The sequence below is a fragment of the Gymnodraco acuticeps genome, unplaced genomic scaffold, assembly GCF_902827175.1.
Source record: "Gymnodraco acuticeps unplaced genomic scaffold, fGymAcu1.1, whole genome shotgun sequence".
Lineage (NCBI taxonomy): Eukaryota > Metazoa > Chordata > Actinopteri > Perciformes > Bathydraconidae > Gymnodraco > Gymnodraco acuticeps.
This window is the reverse complement of record NW_022991168.1, coordinates 1612069-1630337: the sequence shown is the minus strand read 5'-3', so window position 1 is coordinate 1630337 and position 18269 is coordinate 1612069. Positions and strand designations below refer to the sequence as shown.

The 18269-nt window shown below is 40.2% G+C and overlaps 1 protein-coding gene across 8 annotated transcripts in view; it reads right to left on the bottom strand.

Annotated features, from left to right (window-relative positions):
• Positions 1 to 18269, bottom strand: part of LOC117560669 (glutamate receptor-interacting protein 2-like) — a 522557-nt gene that overhangs the window by 193393 nt on the left and 310895 nt on the right. The window contains exon 1 of one of the 8 annotated variants that reach the window (XM_034237612.1): positions 12243 to 12369. The exons of 6 other annotated variants lie outside the window; for them this stretch is intronic. In XM_034237612.1, the coding sequence (XP_034093503.1) occupies positions 12243 to 12288 (46 nt within the window). In that variant the 5' untranslated portion in view covers positions 12289 to 12369. Of the gene's footprint in view, positions 1 to 12242; positions 12370 to 18269 lie in introns of those variants that run through there. One more of the 8 variants, XM_034237611.1, reaches the window with a different exon arrangement.

Genomic DNA, 18269 nt, shown 5'->3' with positions numbered 1-18269 from the left:
CTCATGGATCCATTCATCAAAATGAACTTCCTGGATCCTATCTTGTGTCTTTTATGTATTTTATGTTTGTTAGTTAGAGTGAAGACACCATTCCTTTTTGTTTCAGTCTTGTCCTTGGACACACCATGTCGGTTTGCAGATATCCATCATCTCTTATCAGTCCTCCAAAGAAAACAAATAAGTAGGTAGTTGTCATTGCCTCCAAAAACAACTTTTAGGCCCCATTTACACGGGAACGCCAACGCAAACGAAGCGCAAACGAACCAAATTCGATATCAAAAAAGTCTTCCGTTCACACCATAGACTGTATATATAAATGGACGTAGGGTCCATGACGTCACCCATAGGATTCTGCAGAGTTGCAGAGAAGCCTAAAGTAGGCGGTGTCGGCCACTAACGTCTCAACAGTGACGTCAGAATTCAACTCCAATCCAAATAAGGGCAAAGAGGCGGAGCCGAGACGGGACCTGCTGCCACCGAGCTGGAAGTTAAACTATCCAGCAAAACTATAAATAATAATCTAAGTTATTGAGTTTTTAGCATAATACTTCAGAATCTTAAAATCCCTTAACGTTTGTATGCAATTGTGCTAAATTCAACACTGGAATCAAGCAAATATTAATATGTTTGCATGACATTAGTTATTTATATTTTGATATCACTTAATTATACGTTTAATAAATTCAAGTCAAGCTAAGGTACATGTGATGGTAGCTAGTTAGTGCTCTTACCTGTGAGGCCTCCTCCGAACAGCATAATAACCAGACTGTATCATTAAAACTAAGTACCAGTTCTAGATCCTTGACTTTAGACAAACAATTGACAATCTCAAAAAACTGAGCAACTCAACAGTTAACTTTATATTTCTTATTGTTTAAAGCATTTATTATTTTCATTTTTCCCCCTCTCATATTCAGTGTGGACGGATTGAGACAACGTGGTGTCCAGAGAGCTGCAGAGACTTCAGGGAGAAACCTCCGTGTGATGGACGTCCTGTCTGTTGGTTTGGCCGGAGAGGACTGAGGGTCTTTCCTCTGTGAGGAGGACCAGGCCTGATGGAGGAGCCCATGCTGGGCATAGCTGATACCAACTGCACAGGCCTAGTCTGTCACTTTATTTGACTAAATGTGTTTACTTATACATTTAATAGGCTTACACCTTCTGTCCATATGTGCTTTTTATTTAAAAGATGTTTGATTAACTTTTGGTTCACATTTCAATACATTGAATTTGTATTTGCACTCCTTTTGTCCATTATTCTTACTGAAAATGTTAGATTACACATTCACATCTGACTGAAGATTGGCCCCATTTATTTGTGACGTTGCAAACTCTGTGGTACAAGGCACAAGTGATGTGAAGCTCATAAAGCGAGGCAAATAGAAATAATCAGCTGATGGAGTGTAGATGTGGAAATAGGTGCATTCGATCAGCTGACTATGTTTTTCGCCACACTTTATAAGCCTATAACCACACCTTCTCTGAGGTGAAGCGTCACAAACAAATGATGGTCCTGATAGACTACAAAAATATTCGGTGTACAGACCTTTGTTTTCACAATAAAAGTAGTTTCTTAGTGAATGTCCTGTACTGGTCTTAAAATCTCATAACATCAGCTTTTAATGTTCCTCTTGGATGTTCTTCTTGACCATCAGAGAAGGAGAAAATGTCGTGTCTTTCAGGCATGTCCTTTCCTAACAAAAATGACAGGAAACATAAAACATATTATTGCAGAACAAGTGTGTTATTTATGAAAGCGGTGTTTGTGTTTTTAGGGGCTGTAGATATCATTATTTAGTAATTATAATGTTTTTTTTTATTTCAACAGTGAGCTACAAAGACAATCAGATTATGAATGAACAGTATGAAATTCATCAACATTGAAATATATTTTATTATCAAAATAATATTTAACTGTTATCAAAACGTAGTGCAACTGTAGAAGCTTGCTCTGTTGTCTCACTGAAAGAATCACTTTTACCACGTTTTTTACAGACAATATTGAGAGATAAATAGAAGCAGTTCTCACTATGTGTTAAATATCTTTGCCTTCAATACATTAAATTAGAAAGCTGACAAAGTCATATTGCTAAATATCTAAATGTAACACAACTTAACTGATGTGTAGGTGATCTAGTATTTAGTATTGTTTAATGGAATGTATATCAGTGTATTTAAGTCAATACTTCATTCATTTAAACCAATATCTTTCTTGATTCTTTGTACAGTATGAAAAATAGAGTCTTTGCACCTGTGCTGAAGTTCACTGCTGTGAGGAGTCCAGTTCTGTCTCTCACTCTCTGGTCCAGCCTGTCTGCATCACCTGGACACCTTAAACAAACAGATATATATGTAAAGTACCATGTGTACAAACAATATAACTGATTCTCTTCTGTTGAAGATGTTGGATTGTGTATTGTCCGAGTCAGGGTCCTTTATATTTTACTGTAATTTTGGAAGAACAAATGAAATGCAATGAATACGCTTAATTTCAACTGAAGCACACTAAACGTCTGATCTAATATTTTTAACAAATCATCCCTAAAGCATTGACTAGGCTATTCATCGTCCTTAAATGCAGGCATTAAGTTACATGTTCACGTTCTACAGCCACAATTAGTCGGTTTCACAAATGTAATGAAAATCAAATAAATAGTATATTTATTTGATACCGATTTGGTAATACAATTAATAAAAATAACAAACAAATATAAAAAAGGGTTCGTTCTTCAGATATGACCGTGACATTAACGTGTAAGCTCAATAATGAACTCCAGCTCAACAAACCATATTGTAATATTTAAGTAATCATCTTGAAATATGACATTGATAATTGTAATATACACACATCTTAATTATGAGGTTGATTTTACATTCATTACACTGCTATTCAACACTACTTTGACGTTAGCTTGTCTACATACTCGAGCATAGCGAATTTAAATTAACCTTAGCGATGCATACAGTTACCTACATAATAAAATATCTCTCTAACTTACAAAGATGACCTTATTTTACCAACCTCAAACAGAAGCCGTTTGTTCTACAGTATTATCCCACTTAACGCTTAACACTTCTCTATTTCGTTTTAACTTGGAGGCTACGATTAGCATCGTTAGCACAGATGTAGCTAGCTACCACTGGCTTACACGCTAACCCAAGCCTTAACATTCATTACGTAGCTGATTAAAATCATTAACACATAAATAAAGTACATTTCACTTACCGCAAAACCGCATTCATGCACCGTCTATTTTAACCGCAGAGCGAGTCACAATAGTCCGAATGCATGAAGAACAAACAAACACGCCCGAGTTCACGTTATCTCCCCCGGATGAACTGAGCAGGCAGAGTGCCTGTAGCATCACGGAGCTGCTAGCAGAGAGACAAGAAGCTAACAGCAGCAGTCACTTGACAGAGCTGTCACTCAATGTGACCACGCCCTAATTTATGCATAACTTTAAGAATGAATATGAATTAAACAGATGAGTTGAGAAAAAAATTCACCGCCCAATCCATAGTCATGAAGGGGGAATCTAACTATACAGAGAATATAGTTTTTTGAACCACGATGTAAACATGTTTATTTCTGCTGTAAAGTTGGGCATTTTAACATGGGAATCTATGGAAATTGCTCCCTTCTGCAGACTGCTCCTACTGGCCAATAGATGAACTGCAGTTTGAGGTACTTCCTTATTGGCCTCCCGGCTCTGCCCCAGAGTTTGCCGCTTGGTTCACACGGATGTGGCTCAATAAACGTGTCCCTTCACACGAGACCGCTCGACCCGCTGGAGGCGCTGTAGTACATATGCCGGGCCAGTAAGTGGCGCTGTACTTCCGGCACAAAATACACCAAAAGCAGCGAAGAAGACCTCCGAGCATTGTTGCCTGGTTGCCCTTCTGTTTATTCTCCACGGTGGATTTAGCAACATGTAGTTCATGTAGTTCTCCATGTCCACTTGTTGCTGATGGTTGTGGTAGAGGAGCTGTAGATTTTGCACTAACATCTGTAGCATGGTCAGTAGCAGTAGCAGTAGCTACTGACCATGCTACAACAGTGAGCAGCAGAGGTGGGGAGAGGCGGGGCTATGGCTTCATCGTTATCAGGAAATGATTGTACACACGGAGCCGTTTGGCCCCCCAGAGCGTTCTGTCCGCAGATCTATCCACCTTGGAACCCGTTATCGTTTTAGGGGTCCGTTTCCACGGTTCCGTTACGGCCTTGTGTGAACGAACGGGCTATACGAAAGAGAAAAGTAGCGGATACAATCCGTTTTGTTCCCGTCTAAACAGCACCTTAGAACAGTGTTCCTTATCTTCAGAACCATAGCTGTTTTGTTGAAAATGCATCTGATGAAAAAACAATCATCCAAAAGTCTTTCCTCACCTCTAAAAGAAAGCAAGGCTGGGTCATGGCTAAAATGCCACAGTGTTATGATTTCTTTTTTTTAAATATTTGTTTATGTCACTACAGAAATATCACATCACTATCAGATGTCTTTGCGTATTAGAAAAACAGTCATTATTTGTCATTTAAAAAGAGTAAAACTGAATTTGTTTTCCTTTTGAATTTTAATGGTTTGAAAGTATAAAGTGGCATGATTTGTAAGTATAGATTTACACGGGTAGATGTACTTAGTTACTCTCCACCTCTGCATTAGTTCTGTCCTGACATGCCCTCTGCTCCCTTCTTATTTAATTATTCTCTTTCTAAATATTACTCCCCCGTTTGTCTTTCTTCTCCCCCTTTAACTCTTTTGTGCCCCGTTCTTGACATAATGAGGCCAGCATGCCAAAAGTGTGAACCCTACCTCTTTATTTTCCTGTCTTTTCCTCTTTTGGCTTCAATTTTTTTACATTTTTCTTTTTTCTGTGAATTCATTGTAGTCACTGGCAGCAGTGTAAGGGAGCTGAGAAAGACCAAACAACAGTTTTCTGAAAATGTTTCTTAAAGGGCTTCTTCAAAGTGTCAGTCGGTGCCCTCATCTGTCCAAAGCACCAAACAACCCTGTCACATGTCACTACCTGCACCCTTTGTCCCAACGTGTAACACAGCCTGTTATTACTCTTGATTAATATCCCGCCCTCACCCCCCCCCCCACCTTCTTGCACTTTTGTATCTCCTGCTCATGTCCTGAAGGCTGTTTTGCCTTTTCTGACCTCTCTTTCATTCATTTCATGTTTCTGACTGTCTTTCAACCCTTTGTTCCTCATTCCCTCTTATTTTCTATTTTACTTTCTGATGTCCTCAATGCTCTTCCCCATAACCTCCATATTCCATGATTAATGTGTTTATTTCTTGGTGTTCTTTTTATTATCTGTAGACTACTATATTATTCTCCCTCAGAGTTTCTAGACAGGCATCACAGACAGCATCAGGAAGCAGACAGTGCTGTGGATATACATAAGAACTAAATGCAGCGTCTGTTGTTTGTTCCTGGAGTGAAACCTGAAGCCAGTTTCCGCAGCTCTGCCCCCCCCCCCTCAGTCAATGGCAGCGTGTTCCTGGAAGTTGGGAACCACTTTAATTGGGAAAGTCTCAAGAGCCTGAGAGTGACCGAAACACAAAGTTTTGTATCAATATGTTGGTGTCATCGGAGGGAAATCTTTAGTCGAATACTTGATGAGTAAAACAATCTGTTACCTCGTTCTTCTCTACAGGCTTTGATTGGATAATATGCAATTTTGCCCTCATCCAGTCCATTACTTTTTTTTTACCAGTTAGCATTAGCAACAAGTACAGTTTTTCTCAGAATATCTCCAGGTGGAGAAACTAGACTTGAGCTCCGCCGCCGCCATGATAGTCTTGTTAGTAAACAACACAAACACACCCACTGCCCGTCTCCGCATGTGACACAGGAAGTATCTAAGTACATTTACTCAAGTACTGTACTTAAGTACAGTTCTCATCTCTGTTCGCCTGGCTGTTGACTATATAAAAAAAACTAACGCAGTAACGGAGTAACGCACCATGTAGTAACGGTAACTGAGTTACTGAATTTAAAAAGTAATGCGTTAGAGTACTAGTTACTGCCAAAAATAACGCCGTTACAGTAACGCATTACTTTGTAACGCGTTAGTCCCAACACTGGTCGCTATGCATAGGAAATTGCCACTTTTGAGCATATCTGGGCTAACAAGACATAACAATGGACATGTTGCTACTTGACCTTGGACAAAAACATGAAACACTGTTTGGAAATGGACAATATACATCAATGTTGATTGATAGGGAGGCGTGTGGTGCAGTGGATAGAGCCTTGGTGTTGTGATCAGGGGGTCACAGGTTCAAACCCCACTGCAGTCAGCATGTCGTTGTTTCCCTGAGACACTTCACCCCAAAGTGCTCCTGTGGGGATTGCCCACAGTATTGAGTATGTAAGTCGCTTTGGATAAAAGCGTCTAACATGTAATGTAATGTTAATCACTGTAAAAGTTGAAGAGATGTTGTTGCTGTTGGTAGCCTGCCTCAAAAAGTGTAAAGTGTTGTAGAAAATGACACTTTCAGATTTAGATGAACACTGAAAATAACTACAAGCGCACCCGCTCTGCCTCCTGGAGGCACAAACTGTGCTGATGCACTTCTATTTTATTCACATCAAATTAATAATAAAATGTTCTTTGTTACATGTTGGTAAGTTGTCTCTCAATGCCTGCAGCTTGGCAGGGATTTGCATGAAGAAAGAGTTTTAAAAGTCACAGCGAGTTGAAAACTGACAGGGTTGTTCATTTTTTGAAGTTTCAGCTTCAATAATCCATTGTTTCCAGATTGTGGGAATTAACCAGTGTATTTGCTCCATATACTACTATCATTTTACATCGGGGACGCTGGGGACATGTCCCTATCACTTTTTGAAATGGCTGATTTTGTCATCATTTGTTCCCAACATACAACACATCAAATGCTATGTTAATATGTCCAAAAGCTGAAATAAACCCTTGCCTACTTATTCTCCAATGATCCAAAAACATGGATGCACTGATCAGTAGGTAGGTTTGTAAGTATCTACTCTGACACTGATCCCATCCTGACCAAATCTTTTGACCCGGTATTTGAACACTACTTTTCAACACAAGTGATGCCCTTGCTTATAAATACTGTAAGTGGACTTGGTATGGGACTGGGACACCACAGCCTATGTTGGCAGCCGTCTTTCATTTCCTCTTCCTGTCCATCTTTTCTCTATGTACCATTTAGTCGCATTTTTTGTTGTGCCTTTTAACCATTGTATCCCCTTTATTTTCCCTCCCTGCTTCTAGTTTAACCCAATATGTGTATTTGTACTTCCTTGCATTCCTCTTTCTCTTTTGTGTACATTCTTTCACTTGTTCAATCATTTCCTCCATCCAATACCAACATTTACACTTCTCTTTTTAGCTTTTTCAGGACTTGGATAACGAAAACATCATCAGCAGGCCTATGTGACAAACGACCTGTTTAGTCTATTTGTTTGAAAGACTTTTCTCTTCATGTCTATCATTCTTATAGATGTTTTTTATAGATATACTTTCTTCATTCCCCAATATACAGTATGAGGATGTTTACCATTTCAGGCCTTATATTTTCCTTCTCCACCACTATTTTCATCTGACATGTTTGTCATATACTTCTTTCTTCACCACTTCTTTCTCTTTTCCCATCATTCACTCTTTCTCAAGTCCTTTCCCGTCTCCATTTTCTGCCTCAGTTTATCAGTCTCTCACTCCCACCTCCCCTCCCTCCCTCACTCCCACCTCCCCTCCCTCCATATCCCTCTCTCGGCTGGAGGTATAAATAGGACTCATAATAAAGTGCTAATTAATCTCTGGTGACAAAATCAAAGAAAGCACATCTGCATTGCTGAGAGGAGGAAAAGGAAAAGGGGTAGATGGAAGAGAGGGCAAACATGGGGAAAGGGAGGAGAACGACAGAGAGAGAAATGCTGAGAGGTATGAGGAGGAAATTGAATGAAAAATGGAGGTCGAGAAAAACAGCAACAGATATAGACAAAATGTCTTCAAAAGGTTTGATTAATTCTTCATAAAAGTCTAACATCTAATATACAATCCAGCATTTTCAGGTTGATTAAATGTCAGCTCTCTTTTATAAAAAACATAATTTTAGGAATTAAATAAATGTAGATGTTTCAAACTCTTTATTTTAGCCCGTTGGACGGCTGAAACTTGAGTGAGTCGTCAATCAGTCTATTTGTGCTGATGAATCATTTAAACAGCTCAATAAAGTTGACATCTTCAAATCCCTGCCATTCTCCTGTTATTTTGATACCTTAAAAGCATAGAAGTCCCACATTTCTAAGCCAATATTTTAAGGTAAAGTGGTAACATAATGCTGCTCCAAATGTCCATTAAAAATAAGTGATAAGTTTTGAGGCTAAGTAGGGTCATTACTCATAGACTTCTATACAATTGGACTTCTTTTTGCAACCAGAGAAGTTGTCCCCTGCTGGAAGTCCCTGATGTACACATTATTGATGCTCATGCTACGTGTAAAAGGTCATTTCTGGTCCATAATAAATTAATGTTGATGCCTTCTCCACTACGTCACCCATATGTTTCTGAAGAGCTGTTGGCAGTGACGCCACCATCTTATTTCAAGCTACCCTTGACAGGGCATCATCAGTGAAATTGATCCGACAGCTAGCAGTTAGCATCCTTGGACAGCACCAAGGTGTCCCTCAAAGCAGCCAATGCATCATGGAATCTTTTAAACTATAACCTCTCATTAAATACACTATCCTGGAATGGGACCCACTATCATGTCCAGCAGAAAATAACATAAATAACTACAGAAAATAATAAAAACACTTAATAAAACAACAGCAGTTTGCATATAACATCATATGATTTGTCAGTTTTGGATTCGTCAGCAGCCTTTGAAAAATCTCCATCAAAAGTCAAGTTTCCCCTTAAAGTGTGCAGTGTTTCCTTTTGATTTTTTTAAAAAGAAAAATGTATATACTTCATAGAAAGTACTCTGTTTCCATTTCACAGCAATGTCTGTAAGGTCTGCCTTCCACTTCCACACACCACCTCCCTGGGGAAGGTTCTAGACAATAAAACTCTCCACTGAAACTCAAATGGTGATACACAGCCATGTATGAAATTAGCTCAAGACATCATATTGGACTTCAACTCGCAGACACTGTGAAAACGGAGACGGAGCGTGTGGCGCTGCGGCGGTGGGGGGGGGTCCCGGTGGACGGCAGATAATCTGCAGAACAACCATCAGCCGCCCGCAGAGAGGGGACGCACTTTCAAAGGCCCACTGCGCGGCTAGTCCCTGGGGGTCTATGGGTGATGGGTTTGATGAAACTTCATAGGCAAACCTGCAGGCCCTCACTTTATCAAGCTTCAGAGAGACCTGTTAGAAAAAAATCACAGGCCACTTGTAGTCCCTGCAGCACGACAACGCATAGCAACAGCAGAATCACTATAGGTGATGTTTTTTTAAGGATTGAACAAAGGAACATTGCTCAGAGCAGCATGGAGCACGGTGAGAATGGGTTAAAGCTCCTCTTAGCAGGAGGGGAATTCAAAGTACGTCGTTAGAGTGTTGGTCCCAGCTATTTGTGCCCAATGCAAACAGTGCCACGTCCACCCCTGCAAACAGTGCCAGGTCCACCCCTGCAAACAGTGCCACGTCCACCCCTGCAAACAGTGCCAGGTCCACCCCTGCAAACAGTGCCAGGTCCACCCCTGATGTGTAGTCATAACACATTTTAAAAGATGTACTCTTTTAAAAATGAATCTCTCCAGATCTCAGAATTCTTAAACCAACTTCATGTTGTCCAAACTATCGTTTAGAGTGATGTAGTGATGAAGTGTTTTTGTAGGCCGACCTCTACAAAAAGCAATGGCATTTGTGTTCAGCAGGATGACCTCCACATATAAACACCATTTTGTGTCGTGAGCAATTGCCAGAAGTAAAAAGTGTAAACTTAATTCTATAAACAAACTACACCACGGTCTCAGGGCTTCGCTTCACCCCCGCAAAGCTGAAGCCGGCTAATGTCCGTAGTTCATTCAGACATTTTAATGACATACATATAGAAGCTCCAGATGAAAGAGGGGTATTTAATGATGTGTTTTATTTATTTGAACAAAATGACCTTATTTCAGACATCAAACTAAAACCAGGTCTAAAAAACGTTGATTTGGATGAACCGTAAGTGGTAAAAAGGTGTTTAACGGGTTTTAGGACTCATTTCTGCACCACTCTATTATAGAGTATTTGAATAATTACATGAATTACACTCTTTCTGTTTTTCTCCAATAATACTGATTTGAATTCTGGTAATCCACACATTTATTTATCTCAACCTAATTTCTGTGGAATTAAGAAAAAAGTATTTTTTGGTCCAAACATTTAAAATATTGTTTGCTTTATTTTGCGTGCCATATTTAAATCAGAACATTCCAAATGAATGCTGCACTGCACAGCTCTGTCTGCATGTGCAGGAGATACATTCTCCAAATACAGTCATGGCTGAACTTTAACATTTTCACTATAATGCCACTGATCTTTGGTGAAGCTCCTTCGCCTCACTCAATCGAGGAGAGAGCATTTCCTAAATGTCACAGAAGAGAGTCCTCTCCATAACACACATACTACATTCATATGAAAGTGAGAACATATGAAGCAATCTTAGAATTCACACATTTGACTGTAGACAGTGAATGTCACATGTCAGATTTGTTCTCTAAACTGTGATAAATTGCTCCAAATCTTCTGGTTTACAGAAATGATGCTACTGATCTGTGACACACATTACATTATGATATAAATTGACAAAGTAAACATGACAGTTGTTTATGTCCTACCCTGAGTGGCAATAAAGGCCATTTTAACTCGCATTTGCTCTAGAAATGTAAGTTTTTATTATGCTAATCCCACAGAGGGCTGCAGTGCGCACTAACAGACGATAGGAGGCGGTTTGTCCCCATTTGCCAACTTCTCCACTGCGTCTCCAGGCATCACTTCAAAGTATTAGATCCCCAAATTCATTAATAAATCAGCAGAAGAGGGAGAGGGAAGAGAACTGCTCATCTCTTCTACAAACACAAGCAGAGGCGGCTGGAGGAGCGCCACAGAAACCATGGAGCATAAAAACAGCGTGAGAGAGATATATGTGCAAAATAAATGATAGGAAAGGGATAAAAAAACATAGTAAGATCTCCTATAAGGACATTTTTAATCGACACTACACCTCTCATAGCAGTCCAACATGCAAACACACCGAAAAAACAAGTGCCTTTATGGAAATGTAACTATAAAAAGACGCAATTCCCCCAAAAAATACCATTTCAAAACTCCAACATCGCCGCAATATCGTTTTAAACCCGAATTAAAACAACCCAGATTCGATATAAAACACATAACTAGATCGGCATTTGGTAATTAAGTTACTTTGGAGCACCATATTCCCCAATAAGGACTATTTTATAACATGCAATCTATCCATTTAATGCCATAATGTCGCCGTAATTTAGCGAAGAAATTATATAAATCACAAAGGGCATTCAAAGACCTTTGCAAAACATGATTAGAATGAGCATTTAGCACATAAATGTAATTATAAACAATATCATTGAATAACAAGCACACACTACAATCCCTGTTAGGACTCGTAGTGGTGTGTCGATAAAAGCTCAAAAAGCAATGTTGAGGTGACCAAAGAGCACGAAAAGATAAACAAGGCATTCACGTGTTGATATTCATCATGTTAAAAATGCAAATAAAAGACTTTATGTATTCGTGGATAGAGGTGGGATGGATGACCCAGTAAAAAGAGTTATTGAAGCTGCTGACATGAACCTAAACGGATGGGTAAAAGATCGCCCTCTGATCCAAAACACTTGATGTGTCTGGATCACTGCCAACACATCCTGCGCTGTCCGTCACCATGAAGTGAGAAAAGCCCGCCTGAACTCTCTGTCTGAAGGGGACATCTCTCTGTCTGAAGGGGACATCTCTCTGTCTGAAGGGGACATCTCTCTGTCTGAAGGGGACATCTCTCTGTCTGAAGGGGACATCTCTCTGTCTGAAGGGGACATCTCTCTGTCTGAAGGGGACATCTCTCTGTCTAAAGGGGACATCTCTCTGCCTGCAGCCCGACACAACACCGGGAACAAGAGCTGTCAATCACCCGATGATCGATGGCAGATGATGTGAAAGCAGCCCCGAGCAGTTTAAGCGCAAATAGTCAACTTAAAAAATAAAAAAGATGTAGTTTTATCGTTACCTTTCTGCAGCAGCCTTCTTTTCAATATAGCCTGAAGAAAAAGCATTTTCCCCCTCACCGACTCCAGACTGGATGGGCGATTCTCTCCTCATGGAAGAGCAGAGGAGGAAGAGGGAGGAAGAACTTCTGTCAGCATGCATGCACCTCTCTCTCTCCCTGTTTCTCTCCTCCCCCTCCTTTCTCAAAGGGACCCCCTCCCTGATGACTCCAGCTGAACTGTAGGATGTGTGTTAGTGTGTGTGCTTTAACTCCTCTGAAGACAACAGGAATACAAAGGCGTCTCTTTAATTGACTTTAATCAGGTTTCAGAGTGATGCTTGTGTTCTGACAGACCAGGCATTGTGTTTTCTCGTGTTCTCCTCCTCGTTTTTCTTTATGCACTAATTTAATTACAGGATTCTTTCCCTCTTCCTTCAGATTCTCTCCTGATTATGCGAAAAAAATGGTAGCTCAAAGCCTCCAGGACTTTTGATGCCCTAGTTATTTTCCCCTATTCCTCAGTCTGTGTCTTGTGGGCTTGCATGTGTGTGTGTGTGTGTGTGTGTGTGTGTGTGTGTGTGTGTGTGTGTGTGTGTGTGTGTGTGTGTGTGTGTGTGTGTGTGTGTGCGTGTGCATAAGGCCGTTGAAAAAGATGAAAGCCTCCGACACTGAAAGCCACCAGATCATGACTTATTTCTTGGCTGCTTGGTGTTCATAAGGTGACCGATGTCGCTTGAAGTGACATGAAACTAATAAATAGTCTCTTCCTCGACACACACACTCGTGCCATCCATACACACTGAATGATTTCTGGGCTGGAGAATGTCTCAGCATATATTGAGAAAAAAGTCCTCTTGCCTGGGTCAATATTGAAGGGCTAAAGTTTGCAACAACAAATAAAAGGGGCCAAGTTATAGGTTTGTTGGCCCAGCGCATAAAGGCTCTACATAAAGAGGTAACGGTCCACATGGTGTAGAAATTACACCCTTCTTAAACACGGCCTCTAGGGTCTGCAGGCTCTACATTGTTCAGTCATTACGGATATGAACACCCACAAACTCCCTTGGAGCTGAGTCAGCAATTTAAGCTCCTAGACAGTGTTTCATTTCACATCCTGGAGTCCTGGAGAGGAACAGCATTCACTGTAGTGAATAATGCAATGTTCTAGTTTAACAGGTTTTAAGGACATTTGAGTCATAAATCTTGTGCTTGGGATCAGGTTGTTATGGTGTGGATAACATAAAGTGGACCTATCATGCTGTATTTGAACAATATATTGTAGGACCATACCTATATAAAGTATATAAATATAGTTTTTTTTTCAAAATACCAAAAAGATCCTGCATTTTAGCCATGCCTCATTTCGCTCTATTTGCTCTTTCCAGCCCTGTTTTTGCAGGGGCTGATTCTGTGAGCTGCAGCTGACCACGCCCCCCTGCAGGAGAGGGGAGCGTGCTTTGAGATCAGCTGCTGGGCTCAGAAGAGAGGGAGAAATAGTGATCTCCGTCCTCTGTGTTTTATTCTTATATATGATTATATAGAGTCATTATTCATTTGTTTTAAAGCTCAATAAATAACAAAGAAGACCTTTGCGGCACTTTTCTAATTTTGTCTGGAAGATTTTAACTTTAACGGACATGTTGACCGGCGAAAAAAAATCTAACTGAAACTCTGCCGCACGGTCCCCTCGTTCCTTGGAAGAGGCGGAGAGGTGGGTGGGATTGCATTGAATAACAGCAGCAGGAGCAAACGCTTGCCTCGGGGAGGGAAAAAAGAGCCACAGCGGAGAATAAACAGAAGGGCAACCATGGCAACCATGCAAGGGAAGTCTTTTTCGCTGCTTTTGTGGCAGACTACAGCGCCACTTACAGGCCTGGCATATGTACTACAGCGTCTCCAGCGCTTTCGAGTGGCAATGGCCGGCCGTGGCCCAACCCCACATTCCCCTGACAGGTGGAGAATTGCCCATATAGGCGGAGCACCCCGTTTCTGACGTCAGAGAATTTTAAAATCTGGATCAGTCTGGATCAGCTCCATTGCAGCCCCGTTTTTAGATATTTGGGTATGGAGCAAAAGAGAGAGGGTTGTGTTTTCTGACACTTGGTGAGTTCCCTGACACACCGGGGACACATATGCATGTATAAAATACGTACAAAAGTGCATTTTGCATGATAGGTCCCCTTTAACTTGATATGGATGTATTTTAATACATGGTCAGACACAGTTGGGGAAGCTACTGTGTAAGCATAGTTTGCAAGCTGCCAATTATTTTACCATGGAGGAAGGTAGAGTCTGGCCAAGCTGCCCCAGGAACACCTCTGGCTGTTTAAATAGCTAACAAGTCATTTAAATGGCTTTGAAAAAAAATCTAAACAAATTGAGCATGAACTTGTTTGAGATATTGAGAAATGGGAGACAGCGGCAAATAAAATATGTAACTTGTACAAACACTATGCTAATATGAAACTAATGTATCTAACAGCAGGCTAATGCTAAGTGGAGCTAAACAAGTTTAATCACATGTCATTTCCTACTCCTGAACACAGGACCTGCTCTGAATTGAAACTACTGCAATGTTTGGGAATACATTTATAATCTAGGGCATCCACAACAAACAAACCATACAACAATGGGGGGGCATTGCCAATCTCACAAACAAACTCTACATACAAAATACATTATTTGTTTAAATGAGCCACTTTGCTAGCCAGTCTGGAATAATACAAACAGACAGGTAAAGATAGATCACATCAATAAGACCTATTGGGCTAAGTCCTGATCTTCAGTGCCTCGGACAGCGACTGCTAACCTACTCCAGCCTCGATCCCTCATCCATTTTCACTCCCCTAATAACACTTATTGAGGTTAAAGGGGGGTGAAACCAGGATATCTTACCTTGCACTGGGCAGTGGGCAAAAGGCAAGGTCAGACATCACATGGTTAACACACACAGGCTAAACCGTGATCTACACACTCCTGAAAGTCCTGCTGAGTCCACAAGGGCTTAGAGCTGCATCACTGCACAATCAGCAAGTGCTTAAAGGCTCTGGGAAGACTTTGGGAGGAATTCAATGTAGATTTTTTTTTCACAGAATCTGCAATCCTTTACACTTTCTAGGTAATAGTCCATAATGGAGAGAAAAACAAGCATTGATAACTGCATTTACAAATTCACTACAAGCAAACTAAAAGGATAAAGCATGATGGTTTGGCACTCAATATGTTTATATATACATTTAAATCCTCAGCCAACTGCATATATAAAAACATTCAGTTTTGGTCACATAAATGAGAAACACAATGGTGTATTTATGTTTTAGCATCTTTGTAATCAAGGCATTATGTTACATGAAATAGCATATTTTTCTTTTTACAAGTTGATCATAAGAGATATTGGAGGTGTGTGAATTAGCTATCTGACGCTTTAGAATAGGTTCCAAGACAACAACAGAATGTGTTCATAACAGATATTCTAACAAGCCTGTACGGAAACATTTATTAGCAAAAAACACCACAATAACCACATGAACCCTAACTATTAAATGAGAAGGACTTTTTATTAATCCCTCGTGGGGAAATTGTTTCTCTGCATTTGACCCATCCTAGTGTTAGGAGCAGTGTGCTGCCATTTTGAACGGCGCCCGGGGAGCAGTGTAAATTGCAAATGGTTGCAAAATGTAAAAAAAAAATTATCTGTTAATCTGGAGTTCATAATTATATCAGTAACAAACACTACAAATATTCTTAAAGACAATATGTTTCTCATTTTCAGGTTCGTATTTGTATTTAGTTCCTTTCCTGTGACATGTCTCCATGCTTTAATGTTCAAAAAGCTCTTTATTTTTCTCATACTGCCTTTGCTGCAGCGCCTCTTTTCACCTCTGTCTGAAACCAGAGCCCAGTCTGCTCTGATTGGCAGATGTGAGATGTGTCGGATATGTGTCGCACCTTAGCATATCACGTATAATTTGTTGAAGCTCTAGCCAATAAAAGCGCAAGTGTTACATAGTGATGTCATTATGATACTGTAGGAGTTTACAGGCACATTACATTATATAACATTTCACTTGTTAGACGCTTACATACATTCAGTACTGTGGGCAATCCCCACAGGAGCCATTTGGGGTGAAGTGTCTCAGGGACACAACGACATGCTGACTGCAGTGGGACTCGAACTTGCTACCCCCTCATTCGAAGTTCAGCGCACTGTCCACTGAGCCACAGCCTCTCACACAAACCTATATAACACACTGCAGCAAAGGGAAAACTAAAAAAACATAATTGGGCCTCTTTATGGACAACCGCTGACAGCCCACCAGTAGAAGAAGAATATGTCAGAATAATTCACACACTTGAATATTACCTAACAATTGGTACAAACTATCAACACCATTTTCATCTCCCAAACTGTCAAGCAGTGGAAGGCTACTGTTGCACCAGACAGCTTCTAAAATAGATCGCTATAAACAAGCAAGCATTTCCATAAACATAACCAGGGTAACATAAAGGTTAAAAAAAAACATCACCAGCTTCTGCGGCGCTCGGCTTAAAGAACTGTCACAGAGAGAAGTTTCACGAGTTTCTGTCTCAGGAAGAAATTCTTTTCATGTCTTCATGTGTCAGCGGTGAAATATCTGCGCTGCGGAGAACACACAAACCAAAAACAGCTTCTGCAGAACTTTTGATTTGTTTCCACCATTGCACACCAGTGACACAATGAAGAATGATGGGCAATATATAAAACAGTGAGATGTGGTAAAGGTATTTATATATTTGGCTTTAGATCCTCCAGATATTAGAGATGTTATACTAACCCTATACCAACGGTAATACATTTAACTTGGCACAACAGAGTCCAACTCTCACTTCATTAAAATACGTCTTTCAGAGAAGTTTTGAATCTTTTACTTCTCTCAGATTGTTTACTTGCCAAAAACACATTGTTTTCCAACATCTTGTCCTGTTTGTTCAGTTTTCACAGTCCTCTACTGAGTCATTATTCCTGTCGACCACACTAAATCTGCAAAAAACAAAACTTGTTTAAAAAAACCTGTTGAGCCCTGAACCTGTTTTTCAGGTCTCAGGCTCGAAAATGACATTCCCAGAACAAATGACTATAACGTCACTTCTAAAAGGGGTAAATTAATAATGTTTTTTCTCAAAGCAAGGTTACATCTGTGAGTTGAATGTAGAAGTGTCAGAATCAATATAGATGTTTTTATTAAGTAAATTCAGATTGAAATTTGAATTACTTATAGTGAAAACCAGCCTTGAATGATGGGATAGTAGACTAAAAGCTTTAGGAATCCAAACTATAACATATAATAAGTACCCTGTATCAAGATTGATGCAAAACAAGTTAAATTTGACCTTTTTAGAGAGATTTAGAAGGAAAAAAAACACTTCTGGGGTCATTTGGGTGCATTTTCCATATCTCTAGCCCCCCTCGTTCGATGTTGATGATTGACATCTCTTTTTAACCGTTAGAGCCAATAGAATCGAGGGGAAGTTCCTAAAATCCATCTAAACATTACCCATTGGTGAATGAGTGCTGCGCAGCCAGAATGCCCCGGAACCGGAAGCTGCGATACACTCTGGTGGCTACCATTAGCAGCTAATATAAAATCTCCGATTTTTACATAAATATGGAATTATGGATTGTTAATAATTTGGATTAACCTATAGATTAACCTTCAGCAGCGTTTTTATCGTTTTAATGCCATTGAACACGACTTTTGATCAGAATAACAGCTAAGGTGAGACGATCTCCCGTGTTTGCTTTGGAGATGATCCAAACTCTACATCAGTAGGTAGAACAACTGACCCTTGTCAATTAACTACAGGGGTCCCTCAGGGCTCTGTCATTGGTCCCCTCCTCTTCTCTCTGTACACAAACTCGCTCGGATCGGTCATTAGCCCGCATTGTTTTTCGTACCATCGCTACGCTGACGACACCTGAGCACCTCCAAGGCGCTAAAAATAAAACTTCAAACATCGCAAAATAAACTGGTCAGACTACTGCTTGACCTTTCATCTAGAACCCACCTC